Source organism: Mytilus trossulus, chromosome 6, assembly GCF_036588685.1.
Source record: "Mytilus trossulus isolate FHL-02 chromosome 6, PNRI_Mtr1.1.1.hap1, whole genome shotgun sequence".
Lineage (NCBI taxonomy): Eukaryota > Metazoa > Mollusca > Bivalvia > Mytilida > Mytilidae > Mytilus > Mytilus trossulus.
In genome coordinates this window covers 81,656,968-81,678,184 of record NC_086378.1, presented here as the reverse complement: position 1 = coordinate 81,678,184, position 21,217 = coordinate 81,656,968, and the positions used below count along the sequence as shown (strand labels likewise).

Sequence of the window (21,217 nt, the reverse complement as noted above, 5' to 3'; positions counted from 1 at the left end):
CCTTTGTATGTATCTTATTTTGAGTTATTTCAAAAAACGTTTTTAAAAAACAAAAATCTCGTGTATAATAACAACTATGTTCATTGTTGTTTTCACTGGAAACAGCATACTTATATGAACTCTGCCATAGTGATTCTTGTTAATTTTTTTTAGCTTGGTTATCGAATTTTGCAAAAACCTCAGATTTAACGCTCAATGCAAGATTAAACCTATAAAAATATCTTTCAAAGTAACAAATGTAGTTTATAAGTTGAAATTTGCCACCAAAATAGACAATGACTGTCGTGGTTCCGTTTTTTCGACATACACAACAACAAGTTGCCCGATTTTAAAACCTATCTAAATTTCAAATCCCATTTTTAAATCGATATCATGACTTAATGGCATGCAACAATTTCATTCTTTTATCATATCTAGTAAATATGACGAACTACCTTATTCTCTTAGTTCCAAACTTAACGGGAAAATAATGTTTACTATTATGAAATTAGGACAAGCGGATATGTAAATAAATATCATGGCTATTCAAGACCTATAATAAAAGAGGGACGAAAGATACCAAAGGGACAGTCAAACTCATTAATCAAAAACAAACTGACAATGCCATGGCTAAAAATGAAAAAGACAAACAGAAAAACAATAGTACACATGACACACCATAGAAAACTAAAGAATAAACAACACAAACCCCAAGTTATCTTACACTAGATGAGCATGAATACTAGTATTACATTCCACCATGTGTATGATATTATTGTAAACATATTTTGTGTAATTGGACGGATGAATGTGCCTGCCTAGCAAGGAAGACAGTTTATATTTAGTCTGAAAAAAATCCTCTTACTACAGTTTCGCAGTGCATGTATGTGGTTAAAAGGTCAAAGTAATTGTTTCCACTTATTTCTAAATTTCAGACCAGTTTGCCAATTTTGATAGATATAGAAATTTAGACTAATCATCAAATAAACTATAGACAGAAAACTCTTAACCAAATAACAGTTTCTTTTGAAACCCATTTGATAAAGGGAAATGTTTCCAACAGTACTGTTACATCAATTTTATTTTTTATGTTCGTTAGAAATGTTCATGATATTACTACTCCAAAAAAGTCCAAAAAGTGTACTGACATGATTGAGTTATGACTCTTTGCGCAATCAAATCATTGTAAATCATTATTGTATGTTATCTCTTGATCATTGAAAACAAAACAAACGATGTAGTTTTATATATAGAAATGGCGAATAAGTAGATAGGTGATGATAACAAATAAGCTAATGTGATCCGATGAAATGGTTGATGACTGTTCACTGGGAATGAAAATAAATCGTTTATTAGTTAAACAACCATTGTTATAAGGAAGGTTTGTCCGAACTTATCTGTCGTTAGCACGTTTATAAAATTATATATTTTATTCCTCGAATTGACTACCTCCCAGGATGTCCTTGCTGCGATATTGACATAATTTAAATTATATTGTTTGTCTGTAAACTTCAAGTAGGTAAAGAAATTATATAACACTTTTTTGCAAAATACATTAACCATCGGTACTATTGTTTTTTTGCAAATTTACAGTATGAAAACCAAATTAAAACATATTTCATTAGTTGAATGAAATGTATGAAATACAAGTTAATAGTCTACATGTCGGTCAATTCTTTATATAAATATTCTCACAATTGAGGAATGTAATCATGTTCTATGCAAACTTCATGTGCATTCTAGTTTAAAGCGTTTTACATCAATGTTTATAAAAATGATATTCACAACGGTAACGAAATCACTTTAACGAATATACAATACTTCTGATGTCACCATCTCTTTCAGTTGATGGGATGAAATGTGTCCTTCAAAAAAGTTTTTAAGATCTGTGAGGCAAAATTCCTTTAAATAGTCCATCACCGTTTTTCCATTTTTTTCTTTAATTTGAAGATTTATCTTTCGTGATATAAGGAGTTTAATCATTCCTATTATACTATGCACATGTTTTAAACTATCTCTTTTCTTTTGTTTCATAAAATAATCGTACTGAATTACTAGAATATGCATAACGCTACGTCCTTCTGAATTAGTAATGTCAATGTTGCCATTAAAATTGATTAAAAGTCGTAAGGCATGGATTCTCAATCCGGCACACCATTCGTTATCTGAAACTTCAATATGATAACTACTCGTTGCAACTTCACTTATATAGTGATATCGGCAGTTTATTTTGCAAACTGTGTGCAAGATGCTTTTTCCAAAACGATTTTTTGCATTGATGTCGCATATGTTTCTCTGTAAAATGATAGTTAAAATTTTCAGTGTGTCTGGTCTCATTGCTAACACTGCATAGTGTAAATAATTTCGGCCGAATTTGTCGTTTAATGACAAATCTCCACCATAACGTATAAATTCGTTGAATAAAAATATTTCATTGACCTCTAAATATAACAATATGTAATGCATCGGAGATTGTCCTTCCTTATTTTTTCTGTTGACGTCAGCATTATGACTGAGCAGCTGTAAAACAATATCTTTTCGGACATTCAAGCAAACAGCTATATGCAGTGGGGTCTCGCCATCTTTATTCTTGCTATTTATTTCTACACCTTTGGCATAAAATTCTTCGATAGATGTTAAACCTACATCTATCCCGTGTGAGTATGACTTTACTAAATGATGGAATGCGTTACCTATTTCGTCCTCGTCATCAGGACTTACACTATCAGGTAAAAACTGAATGACTTTCGTACGCAGTTTGTGTGATTTCGCTGCCCATATAAAAGGTTGACCGTAATCTATTTTGGTTCCATAATTCGAAAGCAATTCAAGTCCTTTTTTGACGTTTTCGTCAAAACCATCAGACAAAATGAGATGGTAAACGACAGTTTCGTTTTTGTTGTTTTTAATATTAGGATTTGCACCTTTCTGTAGTAAAAATGTCATAATTTCTAACAGTCCTGTAAAATCATTCAAATAATATCTTACTACGTTCATTAAGTATGTGTTTCCGTTTACATCTTGATAATCAAGATCCTTATCACTTTGAAACAGCCATTGTACAACCTTGTTGACCAGGGCGTTGCTCAGATCTTGAGAGCATAGCTTCAGTATTGTATGCTTTATAAACTTGTCATTTGCTTGCATTGTAGCTAATTTACTGATAAATGTATCAACGCTAAGAACCTTAACTTTCGAAATAATAGCCAAAATTGTCCATGTGTTTGGTATAGATTCAGCTTGATTTAAAATAGTCACTATTCTATCTTTTATTTCGTCAGATATGCGACATGAATATTTCCGAAGAAGAAATTCGAATAAAAAAGGATTGATATACTTCGATAAACATTTTGGATTTGAAAGCGTTTCTTCTAAATTTGCCCCTGCCTCAAGTAATGACTCTAGAATTCGTTTGGCATCTTCCAAAAAATATTTATCACAATCTTGAATGGATAATAATGTTTGTAATGGCGACCAACCTCCTTGGCATGGAATGTTTATACTTATTTTAGACATTCCTTTTATAAGTATCGCTGCCAATTCAAACGACCTACATCTACAATTGAGTAAACAATTCAAAGGTGTCTGATTCCACGAATTAACATCATTGACATCTGTACCTAAACGTAAAAGTAATTTGATTACCCCTATTCTCTCCTTCTTTCCCAACTTGTTCGTAAGTCGACAGAAGCAGGCGAGATGAAGAGGTGTGTTATTGTTGTCATCTTTACCGTTTATAAATTTCCGTAAGTGCACTTTGCTTACTTTAGAAATTATTCCCTCCATCAACAATATAACACTTGTTCGGTTTCCCTCGTTTTGAGGTAAAAGAAGGTAGTGAAGTACATTATCCCCGAGATCATCAACTTCCATCCAGTCCACTCCATACGAATTCAGCGTAGTGAGAGTTTGAATATCGAATTTACCAGATGCTATAAGATTCATTGCCACTGTGCAGTGTCCTTTAGTGTGAATGTTTGTCTCCTTTGAATTTTCCGTTGGATGTGCTTGTTTATTTCCTGTTTCGATATCTGAGGAGCATACTGTCAGTTCACTGTGTCGATCATCCGAAATCTGAGCACATACGTCAGACTCTTCTTGATTACTTTCTGGTGTGACTGAAAAAGAATGACGGGGTAAAAAGAGAATCTTTGTCGAAAAAGCAATCCAGTTCTGAGTATATATTTGACGAACACTTGCCTTTGATAATATACGAATATTTTCTCCAGTTAAATCATGACAAGGAAACGATTCCGTGTAGATTAGCTGTCCGAAGCCTTGATCTTCCATTGTTTCGATACAAAAATCATTACCCAAAGAATTACGTAGATTATACTTCTCACATTTTTTGTTTACTAATGCTCCGTGTTTCAAAAGAAATTCCAATTTATTTTGATTATTCTCATTTGAACAATAGAAGATTGGTGTACGTCCGTCCTTATCTGTGCTATTCAAAACTTCATTTTTCCCTTTCTCATTCATTTTATTCATAATGGCGGAAAGTACACATGTATCTTGTAAAAAATGGGCAACATTTTTGCCTTCTGAGTCAAGTAATGTAATGTTTGCGTTATGAGAAATTAATGCAAGCGCTATCGCTCCTGTTTTTGAATAAAACAGAGGCGATCTCCCAGCGCTGTCTTTTTTGTCAACTGGCGATCCTTTTCTAATAAGGAAATTTACTAATGCTTCATTAGAGGCATAATGCAGAGGAATCTTCCCACTTTTGTCTGGAGTGTTTATATCATGGCTTTCCAAAAGCAACCTAGCCATTTGAACGCTTTTAACATGGTTCATTAAATGGTCTGAATTATTTTTCTGGTATTTGTTAGCTATAAGTATTTGCGCAATGTTAAGATTATCTGTTTTCACAGCATAAAATAGTGCCGAGTTGCCATTTAAATCTATCGAGTTGACATCGGCTTGATAGTCGAGGAGGAGTCTTACTAGTGTCTCATCCTCTCTTTGAACTGCTTTACTTAGTGTTCTATAGACAGTTATATCTTCACGAAAATGAGCCTTGTTATCCAGAAGGAATCGTACAGTGTCCTTATTTACGGCTAGCTCGCCAAATATTGAGGCTTGGAGAACAGTCATACCATGTGTATCTTGTGTTATACAGTAGTCACAGCCGTAAGTTTGCATTTTTCTTTCCTGATGTACCGAGCTATTTATATCCCCGCCTAAGTCTTGCAAACGTTGTAACAGTGTTTGTTTGTACCTTAACAATGATGCAAGCACAAAGGTTGATGATGCTTGGACTTTCACAAATAACGAATCCACTTCTTTCACTGTTTGATAGAAATTTTTCAGAAGCAATTTTGAACACAACTGGTTATTGCCTACTGCAGCAGCCCAGTATAGTAGGCAACCATTCCATAGACATCCATGTTCTTTTTCTTGTTCTGTTGATTGTAAAATTCGGAAATATTTCATTTTGTCTGTTTCTTGAAGCTTTTGAAGACAATCAGAAAATATTGCTAGGAAAATAGGTGAAAACATAGCCTGATGTCCACAAACATGTCGAATACAGCCAACTTCAATTTCGGTCAAAAATCTTTTCGCTAAGGAAACATAAAACCTAGATGGAATGATTATATGTTCGTCTATACGTTGGTCTGTCTCGAATCGTATGCGTTCGGTGATAAATTCAAATGGCAAATATTTCAAACATGGCATTGGTAATATTTTGGAAAATGATACACATATTGCTTGAAATATGCAATCGTGTTGAATTTTGATTTTATTATTTCCCCTGGTCACATATAGATTTGGAATTCTGTCAAAACATTCGTTCATTATCTGGACAAGTTCATCTTTTCTGCATCGTAAAATCCCTACCAATGGATCTATATGTGCTATACATGCATCAGTCCCGAGACATGAATCATTTATTTCTCCGTTGTTCAATATTAACATGATAAGAAACGCAAATACTTCACGGTCGTCTTTATACATTTGGCTAATCTCTGATTGTATAATTCGGACCGGATTTTCGAAAAAGCGGCTTCCCTTTTGAAACAAGTCATCTTGTTGGAAGAACAATTTTACACATATAGGAAAACAAGGACATTTAACATTGCAAATAGCATTAGCACAGTCGTCAGTGATCTTTTCAGATTTGGAATATTTTTTCTCGTGTGTTCTTAGAATTTCTAATTTTTCGTCAAATGGAATTGGTTGCGTCAAATCTACTTGATATTCCACATTTTGTAATATATCCAGACTTTTGTCTTCTTTCAACACTTCCAAAACATCAGGTCGAATTGTAATGATAAGGAGAACCGTTTTGCCTGTTTCGTCATCTGGTTCAAGGTATAATTGTATCGTTTTCAATAAAGATTTCAATTCTAAAGACTTTCTACTGAAATTACATGGTTTTGAAAATACATCATCTAGTAAGACGATCTGTTTCCCATAAGTTCGCCATTTGAACAGTGATTCAACGGACTTTAATTGATATCCTTCTTCAATTTTTTCAGAGATAAGTTTTCGTGCTAGAAATGATTTACCTGTTCCTATAGATCCAGATATAACAACTATTCTATGGGTCTCTAACTTTTTTCTTGCCTCATTATAATGCTGTGTTTTAATAAACGTGTCATGCATCGGTTTATTGATTGCTTGATAAATGTTTGATGACCAGTCATCTAAAAATAGATAAAGCATGTAATAAAATTTTGATAAAGCAATTGGACGCTTTGTATTCTTCTTAGATTTTATGAAAGTGATAAAAAAAAAAAATTAGCAGCTGTACACGTGTCATGTAGTCCCTCCCTTATATTATCAAAACTTGCTGTGGTCTGATTATTACGCGTTAGATGAACGTTAAGCAGGCGAAAGAAAACTAGAGGCTCTAAAGAGCCTGTGTCGCTCACCCTGGTATATGTGAATTAAACAAAGGAAGCAGACAGTTCATGACAAAATTGTGTTTAGGTGATTGTGATGTGTTTGTACATCTTACTTTACTGAACATTCTTGCTGCTTACAATTATCTCTATCTATAATGAACTTGTCCGTGTAGTTTCAGTGGAAAATGTTAGTAAAAATTTTCAATTTTTATGAAAATTGTTAAAAATTGATTATAAAGGACAATAACTTCTTCATGTTCTTGGGGGATCAATTGACCATTTTGGTCATTTTGACTTATTTTTTAGTCTTAAATTGCTGTACATTATTGCTGTTTACAGTTTATCTCTATCTATAAAAATATTCAAGATAATAACCCAAAACAGCGAAATTTCCTTAAAATTACCAATTTAGGGGCAGTAACCTAACAACGAGTTGTCCGATTCATCTACAAATTTCAGCGCAGATAGATCTTGACCAGATAACCAATGTTACCTCTTGTCAGATTTACTCTAAATGCTTTGGTTTTTGAGTTATAAGCCAAAAACTGCATTTTACCCCTATGTTCTATTTTGAGCCGTAGCGGCCATCTTGGTTGGTTTGCCCGGTCACCAAACTTTTTTAAACTAGATAGCTCAATAATGATTCTGGCTATGTTTGGTAAAATTTGGCCCAGTAGTTTCAGAGGAGAAGTTTTTGTAAAAGTTAACTAAGATTTAAGAAAAATGGTTAAACATTGACTATAAAGAGCAATTAATCCTAAAGGGGTCAACTGATCATTTTGATCCTGTTGACTTATTTGTAAATCTTACTTTGCTGAACATTTTTGCTGTTTACAGTTTATCTCTATCCATAATAATATTCAAGATAATATCCAAAAACAGCAAAATTTCCTTAAAATTACCAAATCAGGAGCAGCAACCCAACAACGGGTTTTCCCGTTCATCTTAAAATTACAGGGCAGATAGCTCTTGACCAGATAAACAATTTTACCCATTGTCAGATTTGCTCTAAATGCTTTGGTTTTTGAATAATAACCAAAAACTGCATTTAAGGTCAAGGAACAGTAAATGGGCTATGTCGCAGATTTTGCTCAAATTTTGCATACAATCTTGGCTCGGTGAACTACAACTGACAATCGAAAAAATAATGCATTTATCTCTTTTATTATCTGAAATATTGCAGATTGATTTCTTTTAATATGGGTGAATATTTGTATAGAAAGCACTTAAAATCAGCGAGAAAACATACAAAATTTGTCTTAAAATCGTCAAATCTTTTATTCTACTCCATAGATTTTTCTTTAAAAACTGTATGTTGTTGACACATAAAATTCCGTTATAATTATGCAAAATAAAGATTAATTCGGCCCGGTAGTTTCAGAGGAGAAGATTTTTGTAAAAGATCATGGTTAAAAAATTGACTATAAAGGGCAATAACTCCTAAAGGGGTCAACTGACTATTTTGGTCATGTTAATTTATTTGTAAATCTTACTTTGCTGAACATTATTGCTGTTAACAGTTTATCTCCATCTATAATAATATTCAAGATAATAACCAAAAACAGTAAAATTTCCTTAAAATTACCAATTTAGGGGTAGCAACCCAAAAATGGGTTGTCTGATTCATCTAAAAGTTTCAGGGCAGATAGATCTTGACCTGATAATCAATTTTACCCGTGTCAGATTTGCTCTAAATGCTTTGGTTTTTGAATAAAAAAATGCATTTAACCTCCATGTTCTATTTTTAGCTGTGGCGGCCATCTTGGTATGTTGGCCGGGTCAAAAAACACAGTTTTAAACTAGATACATTAATGATGATTGTGGCCAAGTTTGGATTAATTTGGCCCGGTAGTTTCAGAGATTTTTGTTAACGAAGACGGACGCAGGACGACGACGACGACGACGACGGACGTTGGACGCCGGACGCAAAGTGATGAGAAAAGCTCACTTGGCCTTTTAGGCCAGGTGAGCTAAAAACAATACCAAAAAAGAATCAGTTTGATTTAAAATTTCAAGTAACGGTTTCAATTTTTTCAGGCTTTGTTTGGACTTTTTGAACCACATCTATATCAGTGAGTAATGTCCTGGACTGATATACATTTTACAAATCTTGTACTGTTTTGGTAAAGTGCCGAATTGACCATGTCGTCCTTTTTGTATCATTTCACTCCCCAGTCTCTTTTATCCCTCGATATTTGTCAAAACTGAAGCACGCTGTTTTTTCTATTTGAAGTTTAATCCACCACTAGAGTAAGTTTACCTTTTATATCTGTGCTCATTTTTTATATCGTTGTGCATATTGTTGAACTATACATTTTATGCAAACTCATTTTTGATTATTGGTGCTCATTTACGCACGACATGAAAAATATTGCCGCTGTGAATTTACAGTACTGTTTGTGTATTTTTTATGTATGCATTTGCCCTTTAATTCCATTCTGTATTTGTCAATCCCACATATTAGGATTTATTTTTGTGTTTTATCGATGTAGACAAGGGTCACGCTCGAATTTTCTAGAACTACAGTACCGCACAGTTTTAACGTGTCAATTTTTTTATCGTGCACGATATTTAAACTACAGTCAATGACATATGCAACCTGTCATTTTTATTGCATATATAGATACTTACGTGTAACCTTTTTCTGATATATTGATGTTGTTTTTCGAAGTGTAGTGTACAAGAGTTACTTGTATTGAACTATGTAACCATTTTCTTTGTGAATGTACTACTTTTTGACATTTATTGACTCAATAGTATGCTTATGTTTGTTATTTTGTATTTTCAGTTTTTTACCCTCTCCGGAGGTCTATACCAATAAACAGTTGAACTCTCAACGACTTATCAGTACAGTAAAAAATCTAGATTAAAGAGATGAACCCAAGATAGATTCAACATGTCACACTCAGAATCCGTTTCTGACAGAGAGCTCAGATCTTTGAGAACACTAACATCAGATGGAGACCATCTTTTCGAACAATCTAATGAAAGACATCACTATATCCTCAGAACTATAAAACGAGATATAGACGCTATTTTATTAGACGTTGAAGATAACCCAGTGGTGGACCTGTCCACAGCGTCAACATACAGAGAGGAACTTCTGAAACTGTCAGAAAAGTATGAGAAAGAAGCTAACAGATATTTTGATTACTTAAAATCATATAGGACAAGAGAAAGTGAAAGTGAGCATGCATCATTTAAAGTGTCATTATATGCTTTAAAGGCTAAGATATCAGTTGTCAAACAACATCTAAGTGAATTGCTACCTAGAAGATCAATAGAAAATAGTGAACGAACTCATAAAAGTCGTAGCTCCCAACATAGTTCTCGTCATACTGTGTCAACAAGACACTCATCACTAAGTGCTCAATCAGAGATTCTTAAACAAACAGTGAAACTTGAAACCGCTAAGACACGACTTAAATATGCTAAAGAGGAGGCGGAGTTGTTGCACCGCGAAGCTACACTCAAAGCAGAGAAAAATGTCCTCGCTATGAAGCGAGACGTTGACGAAGCTGAGTCGGGATTACAAGCTGTTAAGAAGGCATTGGATTTCGATCTTAAAGACTATGGTGAAAGTTGCGAACCACCAAGGATCGCTGATCCAGTAGTTCAACATGCCAATGAAAACAAAATGTCTGAAAGAAAGTACTGTAGTGCTAACATACTAGATACACGTAACATTACAGAACAACGTACAGCAGAATTTGTGGAGCAACAGCGCTCACACCACTCCTTACATTTGAGCAAACATAACCTTGAAGTGAACAATGTAAATATTCCTATTCATTCTTTAGGACCATTGAATCCTACAGCACAACCTTTCGTTCCAACTCAGAGGAACGAAGCACAAGAATTGGCCAAGTTCATGGTGAAGAAAGATTTAATCACATCTAGGCTCATATCATTTGATGACCAGCCGTCACATTATTCATCTTGGAAAATTAGTTTTCAACACATAATGACTGAGTTAGATACAAACCCATTAGAACAGTTGGACCTTCTTACAAAGTATTTGGGACCAAGCTCAAAACAGCATGCTCAGAACATAAGATGTGCTAATGCTCATAATCCAGCTACTGCAGTTGGTCTTATATGGGAACGTTTAGATGCCAGATTCGGCAGTCCAGAGATTATCGAATCCTCACTGCACTCACGTATAGTTAACTTTCCAAAACTTTCAAACGACAACCGAAAGGAACTTTACGACTTAGCAGACTTGGCTGCAGAGATAGAGTCTATTCGTAGAGATGAAAAGTTTTCTACCATATTTGCTTACTTTGATTCCTCCCTTGGTGTTAATCGTTTTGTAACCAGGCTACCGTACAACATTCAAGAAAAGTGGACGACTACTGCCAATGGTTATAAGTCAAAAAACAACGGAGCATATCCACCGTTCTCTTTCTTTGTGCCATTCCTGCAAAACATTGCTAAAGTGCGTAACGACCCTGGATTTATTTATGACAATCAAGACACAAAACCAACCACGTCTAGGCAAACAAGATTTCAAAGTCCAATGCAAGTGTCAAGCATCAAAACCGACATTGGTAACCATGACAACAGGCCACCGTTTCAGAAGTCGAATGAGGACTTGTGTCCACTTCACGGAACTAACCATACACTCAACGCGTGCCGTGGTTTTCGTGCTAAACCATTATCAGAGAGACTTGATTTAATTAAGCAGAAAGGTTTGTGTTTCAAGTGTTGCGGACCTAAGAGACATTTCCGTGACAAATGTACAGAGAACGTCAAATGTAGCATGTGTGGTTCTTGTGACCATCCCTCAGCCTTACACATAGACATTGAAAATGAACCCCTGCAAAAGCAGGAAGAGGAGAATTCAAATGAACAGATTAGCAGCATATGCACTAAAATATGTGACTCAATATACAATACTAGTAAATCTTGCTCCAAGATAGTACTCGCCAAAGTATATCATTCTGATAGGCCAGAACATTTCAAAAATGTTTACTGCGTGTTAGACGACCAAAGTAACAGAAGTTTAGCTACTTCAGACTTCTTCAATTTCTTCAGAGAAAATGGCAAAGAATTCGAATACGCACTTGCTTCTTGTGCAGGGAGGTTCGTCAGTAGTGGACGAAGGGCTTCCGGATACGTACTAGAGTCACTGGACGGGTCATCCTGTCTTAACGTACCTGAAATAATAGAGTGTAACGACATTCCTAACAATCGGGAGGAAATACCCTCATCTGCCGTAGCCTCAAGTTATCCACACATGATGGACATAGCAAGTTGTATTCCTGACATTGACAATCAGTCTGAGATACAGATGTTAATAGGCCGCGACCTAATTCAAGCACACCATGTTATTGAACATCGTATAGGAGTCGCAGAGGTACCGTATGCACAACGTTTGCGCTTAGGATGGGTTATTGTGGGGAATGTATGTCTGGGAAGATTTCAGGAACAGCAACATGTCAACGTGAACAAAACCGTTATTGTCGGCAATGTACAATCTGCGTTTTTATTTCCGTGTGATAGTGAGACACCAGTTGGTTTAGACCCAACTTTCGAGAAGTTTATACCAGACAAACCTCTTTTAGAGAACAGTACGCAAAGATCAAACCATGGAACAAAATCATTTGATATGAATTTAGGTTGCAACTCTGAAAAGCCCACTCATGAGTTAGATACAGTCGCTTCAAACTGCAGATCAGTGCTCGAAGCATATCAATCAGATGACCTTGCCACAAATCTCAAGGACCTCGACCTTGGATCAGCAAATCTCTTGTTACAGATGAACTTAGGTCTCTCCTGGGACACAGAACTAGACGAGTTCACCTTAAGAGTGTCTTCTGACAACAAGCCATTTTCACGCCGTGGATTTCTGTCAACAGTCAACAGTTTGTATGACCCAATTAGCTTAGCAACACCCGTGATTATCAAGGACAAGTTATTAATAAGTCCAACCTTAAGGCTTTCGTCTACTTGTGATTGGTATAATCCATTCTCAGAATCACTAAATCAAACATGGGAATCAAGTTTACCTTCATTGAGCCAACTTGAACATTTGCCTACACAGAAGAAGTACATTGGACCTTCATGTGTAAACAGAAACTTTCACTTCAGACCGATTACTTAGGACTATTTCGCTTATTGAAGCCGAGTGACTATGACAGTGACATTGTGTTTAATCAACCACATTTGATACATAAACAATTATTATAACATGCTAATTTTTCATATGATATTATCCTTTTATTTTGAAAATGTAGTGATTTCCTATGAAATCAGAGGAGGAGTGTACTGTTTTGGTAAAGTGCCGAATTGACCATGTCGTCCTTTTTGTATCATTTCACTCCCCAGTCTCTTTTATCCCTCGATATTTGTCAAAACTGAAGCACGCTGTTTTTTCTATTTGAAGTTTAATCCACCACTAGAGTAAGTTTACCTTTTATATCTGTGCTCATTTTTTATATCGTTGTGCATATTGTTGAACTATACATTTTATGCAAACTCATTTTTGATTATTGGTGCTCATTTACGCACGACATGAAAAATATTGCCGCTGTGAATTTACAGTACTGTTTGTGTATTTTTTATGTATGCATTTGCCCTTTAATTCCATTCTGTATTTGTCAATCCCACATATTAGGATTTATTTTTGTGTTTTATCGATGTAGACAAGGGTCACGCTCGAATTTTCTAGAACTACAGTACCGCACAGTTTTAACGTGTCAATTTTTTTATCGTGCACGATATTTAAACTACAGTCAATGACATATGCAACCTGTCATTTTTATTGCATATATAGATACTTACGTGTAACCTTTTTCTGATATATTGATGTTGTTTTTCGAAGTGTAGTGTACAAGAGTTACTTGTATTGAACTATGTAACCATTTTCTTTGTGAATGTACTACTTTTTGACATTTATTGACTCAATAGTATGCTTATGTTTGTTATTTTGTATTTTCAGTTTTTTACCCTCTCCGGAGGTCTATACCAATAAACAGTTGAACTCTCAACGACTTATCAGTACAAATCTCACTATTGCAAAATACAAATTCATTCTTTTGAACAAGACAGTAAAAGTACAAAATATACTTATTTTGAAATTAATGTCAGGTTTTCTTAAATGATATAATTCCTTAACAAGCTTACTTTCAGAAAATTAAAAAAGCTCACAAAATAAGTTAATTGATATAAATATGACAGTGCAATTGCAAAGATATGTTTTTCATTAAAACAAAAATGATAATATACACCACACTTAAACTACGTTTCTATTACATATCGAATAATTGCATTTTTGATTTTGATACTGATTTTTAGCTAGAATACCAAGCGACCCGGCTAGGACGAGCTAATATTCCCACTGATGAAATAAGTATCAAACAAAACAAAAGGAATTAAATCTGTGTTGATACAATATGTTCATTATTGTGTTGAAAATATGAAATAAAGTGAAATATAGTAAGTAAAACTTTTTTTAGGTGTACAAGATAAAATGATAGTTGTTCTGTAGTATAACTAAAGCCGTGTTCATTTCATAGATAAATGGACATGAGCAAGTGAAAAATTGCTGCACTGATCTGTAACGTAATTGTCTATCTTTTTCAAGTAGCAGAAAATATTAAACTGTAAGGACGTGTATAAAATGTCGATAATATTTTTATGGGAAAATTACAGTATTGCCTTTAACACAGAACACAACTCTCAGGCGCTCAAAGTTCAAACTGGCACACGATCAAATGTATACTGTTGCTACCTGTGAAATATTGAATTTTGCTTTTAACGTTACTCACTTTTTTCGCCTCTTCCTGCTTCAGGGTTGAGGTTTATTTGTACACAATCAGCTTTTCCAATGGATACCCCTAAAACAAATTAAAACAACGACATATTACAAAATCTTTGAATATGCTTATCAATTGAAGCTTTACCAAAAAGTGATTTTATTTCTTGCACATGTGTATGAAATTGACTAAGCATTTCGGATATTGTTGACATGTTTTGTTACATTCAATAATAGTTTGAGGGTATTATAACACACACATTCTACATCAACTTGTAAATGTATGGCAACGTGAGAACACGTGGTCATTCGTATGAAAAAGTTAGAAGTGGTAATACAGAATATTGATTGTCTAACAAAACTTTGAACATATGTTGTGAACCTCGGTTAACCAAACAAATGGATTTGGGAAAACCACCTTCAAATATAGGTAGAGAAATGCATTCTGAAATTAGAAGATGTGATCCTGCTCAATATGTGGCATCTGTCGAGTTGTTCATGTTATTACAAACCCGGTAAATATTCTAATTTGGCAAAACGGAAACATAAAGAACATATCCAATATCATCTGTGTAATGGATATTACATAACGGTCAACCAACTCGTGATGGCGTCCATAAAATTTACGAAATTGTACAAAAGAAGATGTGGTATTATTGCCAATGAGAAACTTATCCACAAAAGACCAAAATGACACAGACATTAACAACTATAGGTCACCGTACGGCCTTTAACAATGAGCAAAGCCCATACCGAAGTTATGACTTCAAATTCATCATTTAGAACCCTGAGTTCAAAAGCAAGTCTCCATCAAGACAATCATGATAGGAAACACGCCCGGGATCACACACTCCAAGATAAGAAATGGGTTCATTAGTTTCAGAGAAGATGAGTGAATTTTTTACGACGACGACTATTAGACTATGACAGTTGCATCGTTGTCACATTCCACGCTAGTCAAACTGTTCAAAAATGTAATCTTATAGATGACAAACATTTTGTGAGTATTGTATGGCAATACATAGTCCCATACCGGTTATGCATTGAAACAAAATTCAAACTTGATCTATAACGTGTCATGGTGTAAACTGTTTTCAAATGTCAAATCATTATCTTCAAGCTTGACAGAAAAATTGTGAATTCTGATTATCTTAGTGAAGTCCAAGGACCATATATAACTCTGCTTAAAATCATCAGACCGGAACAAAATTCAAACTTGATCAGATAAAAGTCATGGTAAAACAATACACCCAATATCGAATCAATATCTTCAAGCATGAAGAAAACCCTGTAGTAAACTGATTAGCTGGACGACAAACAGACAGACAGACAGACAGACAGACAGACAGACAGACAGACATAAACAAAATATGACGATAGGTATATTCCTACATGTTAAATAGTACATATAATACTAACTGTGTTATTTTTTTTGCCAAAAGATATACTGTAAATTCAGAAATTATTGCGTGCATTTATTATTGCGATTTTGTCATTTTACACTTGAATGCGATTTTAATTTTTACGATTTTGAGAAAAGTCATGCTTAATTCAGTTAAAATATTACAAACAATAAGTTTTAATTATTGCGTTTACAACTCAGTCGCATTATTCGCAATAAAAAAAACCTCGAAATAATTTCTGCATTTTCAGTAATAATATTTTCTGATTAAGTTATTTTTTGGTATATAATTAAAGAAAACTTGAAGTATTACCATCGTTGCTCGTCGGTTAGGTCATATACATTTCCATGCTGTTCACTCGTGATATATTAATTGGTGATCTCTCAGTATCTAAATGCAAAGTTTCAGTGGACACCATACAATTTAACCGGCCAGTTATTTGAATATTTTCTACACATGGTTTAGAGTTGGCAAGTGGTTTTTCCTTTGTAATTGACATTGCTCCATCTTCGTTGGAGAAGATATCCTCACCGTTTTCACCTCCTCCGTCTGAAGAATGATTGGACTTTTCCTCGTCTTCCATTGCAACAAGCTGATTATTTTCTACCTGTAGTTTAAATGAAATTAATTAATGTATCATTGTTTTACTGTATAGCTTTGCCATTTGTAATTTTGTTTGTAAAATGTTAAAGACAAAAACAGAATAGCAATCATTTCTAAATCTATTATATATTTAAGACATATATTGTATTGTCCTGTTTCAATATGTATAGATATTGCTAAATCCATATTGTTATAGGTAGTTTCGTGCAACGAGTTACAGTTAGAACTACATCTGTGATTTTTTTCAATAAACATAATTAAAAATTTGTTCATATTGTGGGTTTGTTTTCATTAGTACTCGTCGCAATCATATATGTAGCTTAAATTATTAATAATGTAATTGGAATAAGAAAACTTTTTTTCTGCTGCAATTCATTTAATTGAAATTTCCTTAGAGGTTGCACTTTGTAAATACAGGTGTTTCTGAAAACACGCCTCTTTTGGGGAGAAATTGAATATTCATAGAAAATTAATTTTGTTTAAAAGCTGGTTCCCAGTTATGCTCTCTGTGTTCCATATCTCAGACAGAACTTGGGAATGTTACCAGTAAATAAACACGTGCATATTGTTTACATTGAAATCTGTGGTAACCTTTCATTCGAGGTAGGGGTAGTTAAGAAAATTAGTGAAAATTTAAACTCTGAGAAGTTCAGGGCATATAAACGTTGAAAATATGCCGCACAGCCCTTTATTTACACCTTTGAAAACAATTGTGGTGCAAATGAACTTTCAATTCTAGGATAAGATTTTTCTCAAAACTTCATAGCAAAAGTGGTACAGTTTTAGCCGTAAAAGGAGTTCCTATGAGAAATTGCATTGTCAATATTTACAGAAATGCAAACTATATAGGGTGAAAAAGGGGAACACTCAGAATTTAACCAAATTTGCTTTATTTCACAGATTTTCATGAAATTAACTCAAATATGAAGTTTTATAAATATTTAATGAAGATTGATAGAATCCTGGGCCTTAGATATGATGACTCAGCATAACTTCACAGTTTACAGTATGCATAGTCTACTTAAAGTCCTGGATACGAAATTAATTCATAATATTTGCATATTGGTAAGTTAAATTGTTAATAAGTGCTTATATTTACTTTTCGCAGTCATTAAAACTCAAAGATCCTTGCTGAATATAATTTATGGAGTATTTGTGTCCTTTCTATAACCCAGAATTAAGCCGCAACACCGAAATCTGCTTTTTTTGTCAACACGGCATAATAAATGCAAGCTAGAAAAACAAAAATATCTCAAGAAAACTTACAATAGTGTGTTCTATCCTGAATATGTACTAAATATTCCAAATTGCTAGAAACAGCAGAATGATTTAGGAAATTTGAGGCCCCAGGGGCAAAAGATAAAGAAAATTGCCTACCCCCTGTGTCATAAAACGAACAATTTAACTTGTAGATGCTATGATTTTATGATTTTAAAGTTCTTGATATAGAAAACAATAACTATGCTTGGAAGTTATGCAAAAATCAGATGCTAGCAGTCATCTCTACAACATTTTAAGTGAATTTATATATAAGACTGGTATCTGCATACATACAAATATTGCAAATATGGCTTTATTTGAACACTTTTAGTATATATAGTAACTAAATTGTGTCAGATATATGGTTACAGATGATACTGTTGTGACAAGAATTCTAAATTGACCATTTGAGGCAGAAAATGTGTTCTTTGATTGACAAATAGACATACAGTAAGATATGGACTGGAGACAGATGCTCGATTAGATACTTTATATAATCTTGAATGTTGTAATGATTGACTGCTAAATATAACATTTATGATATTCTGATATGCTTTCAATATGTTATCAAAACAGTTTTTAACAGGTTCTATGCATTTTTTATTAGAAAATATGCAAATGGGGTAAGCTGGCAATGATAAAAGTCTTGTTTTCAAATTCTTAAAAAAATTGAAACAGGGAAGGGGGTATACAATTAATAGTAAAGAAAAACTTAGAGTATACACAGTGATTTCTTAAAGACTATAATTCTGATAAATGAGTACTAATGTGAGAAAAACTTATTTTAGAGAGTGTTCTATTTGAATAAATGTCTGTATAGGTTGCACTTTGTAAATACAGCTGTTTCTGAAAACACGCCTCTTTTGGGGAGAAATTGAATATTCATAGAAAATTAATTTTGTTTAAATGCTGGTTCCCAGTTATGCTCTCTGTGTTCCATATCTCAGACAGAACTTGGGAATGTTACCAGTAAATAAACACGTGCATATTGTTTACATTGAAATCTGTGGTAACCTTTCATTCGAGGTAGGGGTAGTTAAGAAAATTAGTGTAAATTTAAACTCTGAGAAGTTCAGGGCATATAAACGTTGAAAATATGCCGCACAGCCCTAAATTTGACCTTTGAAAAAATTGTGGTGCAAATGAACTTTCAATTCTAGAAAAAGATTTTTTTCAAAACTTCATAGTTAAAGTGGTACAGTTTTCGCCGTAAAAGGAGTTCCTATGGGAAAGTGCATCGTCAATATTTACAGAAATGCAACCTATAGATCGTACTTAACAGTCAATTATATTCCTTTTTTTATAACCTTTTTTTTTATTCCTCTCCCTATAGTTTGAGATCAACAAGAGAGCGAAGATCAAAAGTAGGGGACTTGTTACTCATCAGTGACGCTAATATCAAAATATTCAGAAAGTCTATCAAGTACAAAGTTGAAGAGTATGACCAAAAGGTAAGACGATAAAACATTTTTTTCTTTAAATACTACTAAGAACAAAGTCATATTACAGGGATACAATCCACTCCCATCCTCTCCATCCTCGGTAGATTAAACAACGTTTGTGACAACAATGGTGCGCCATTTATCGTTTCAATAAAGTCACGCCCATTCAAAATACAATTATTGACAAATGGTAGAACTTGAACTCTCTTCGGTGTGGAGATGAAAACATTATAGCATCTAGAGTCTACAGACTTGGTAAAACAGGAAACGAAAATATACGTTGATATTCCAACATTTGCCCAAGAATATACACTTCTATTAGTTAATTAAAAACATTTACTTCATCACTAAAATTTCGTCGTATGTTTTTGTCTCCTTAATTCTATCTCAATCCGCCAAGGGTGGACAGAAGGACACTGGATCGTTACCCTTTGCATAGTGAAGATGCTAAGAATAAAAATTGAGCCACTCCAACAAATAACGTCTTGCAGCTTAATAAATATAAATAAATCATCAAGAAAAACAAAATACTAAACAAATGGAATAAATGCAGATACCTTAAAGTAAACATGTTTAGCTTCTTGTAACTGAATTTCGAATGCATTGTTTGAAAGGCAAACAAAAACTTACGAAACAAAAAAACAATAACTAAATGATTATTAATAATCTTTTATCAACAAAACAAAATCTGTTTATACTAAAATTAAAATCCAAAAGTTAACGTTTATACATTAAGTAGACCTGTAATGCATATGATAACATACTGTTTACATATGTTGACACTACTGTGTACGTCAATTTAAACACTTGATTTTAAGATACAAACACTCACTTCCCTCTTAAGAGTAGACTAATTGTGTATTTTATATTTCCCCTCGATTAAATCATTACAATGTTTACATTGAGACGGGACCTTTAACCGAATACAATAGTTATCAATCTGCGCAGTTAGCTTTCTATTTTTATCCTTTTAAATACCTTTTTATTGTTTGTAATACTATTGTTAAATAGTCATCGTGCTTATAATAATAGATAACAAAAGTTAAAAAGTTTGCCTATATCAAACAAAATAAAAGATATGATCTTTTGGAGTGATTGCAGTGCATGGCAAATCCCCAAAAGACTTATTAAATTGACGTTCACTCTCTGCTCTACATTGATAATCATAATATGTACTCCGTAAAATATAGAGTAACAATCACAGTGATACGCTATGTGCACGTTTAGAATGATAATTTACGCAAACAACCTATTCTTGGCTATTGTATAGTCTTCATCTGCAGTACAAAATGGCCCCTTCAGCCATAAATGGTAGACTGTCAATTATTAAAATGGTTTAAATAATACTACTTCGCAAATGGAAAATATAACAACAATGCATTTTTATATAGAATGCTTTAAATCAGCTGTCGTGGCAGTATTAACTTTGATCAAACGGACAGTCTGGGTGTTTACACATATTTACTGTCCTATAGAGTCATGAGAGTGCAAGGAAGATTGATTGTGTCATTTGGTAATACATAGAATCGGCTTATCTAATCATCAAGACGATGTCAGAACAGAATATGATTGTTAAATTATTTTATGCGATATTTACTAATAATGATTACAAAAGTTTTACAATATATTCACAATGTTTACTCACCTACTGCTATGCAAACCACAATCTATTTTGTCTATTTTTAGAAATCGGAAAACCAGTATTAAATAAGCTCTATTTCTACAATGTTCTAGTAAAGGAAGTTTTTAAAAGCTAAATGTAAACGTTATCTGTTATCGCTTGTGATTTTTGTATTTAAGCAATGCTAATGTATTGCTTGTTTAATATCCACTGGCTATTCGTACATTCATATTCAGACTGGCGATTTTAAAGAGAGTACTTTGTAAATTTGCAATACTAAAGGAGGGATTAATTCAATA

The 21,217-nt window shown here is 33.7% G+C and overlaps 2 protein-coding genes across 2 annotated transcripts; one reads left to right on the top strand and one right to left on the bottom strand.

The window, feature by feature from the left end:
- Positions 1-11: 11 nt before the first annotated feature.
- On the bottom strand, positions 12-20,974 carry LOC134722010 (uncharacterized). The gene is made up of 4 exons (XM_063585420.1): positions 20,943-20,974; positions 16,305-16,599; positions 14,603-14,671; positions 12-6,629 (listed from the first exon to the last, which is right to left on the bottom strand). Exon 4 carries the CDS (start codon positions 6,586-6,588, stop codon positions 1,783-1,785), a length of 4,806 nt encoding a protein of 1,601 aa, XP_063441490.1. The 5' UTR covers positions 6,589-6,629; positions 14,603-14,671; positions 16,305-16,599; positions 20,943-20,974; the 3' UTR covers positions 12-1,782.
- On the top strand, positions 8,954-13,822 carry LOC134722009 (uncharacterized). Its single transcript, XM_063585419.1, has 2 exons — positions 8,954-9,080; positions 9,619-13,822. The coding sequence occupies exon 2, from the start codon at positions 9,727-9,729 to the stop codon at positions 12,934-12,936; it is 3,210 nt and encodes a 1,069-aa protein (XP_063441489.1). The 5' UTR covers positions 8,954-9,080; positions 9,619-9,726; the 3' UTR covers positions 12,937-13,822.
- Positions 20,975-21,217: the final 243 nt, after the last annotated feature.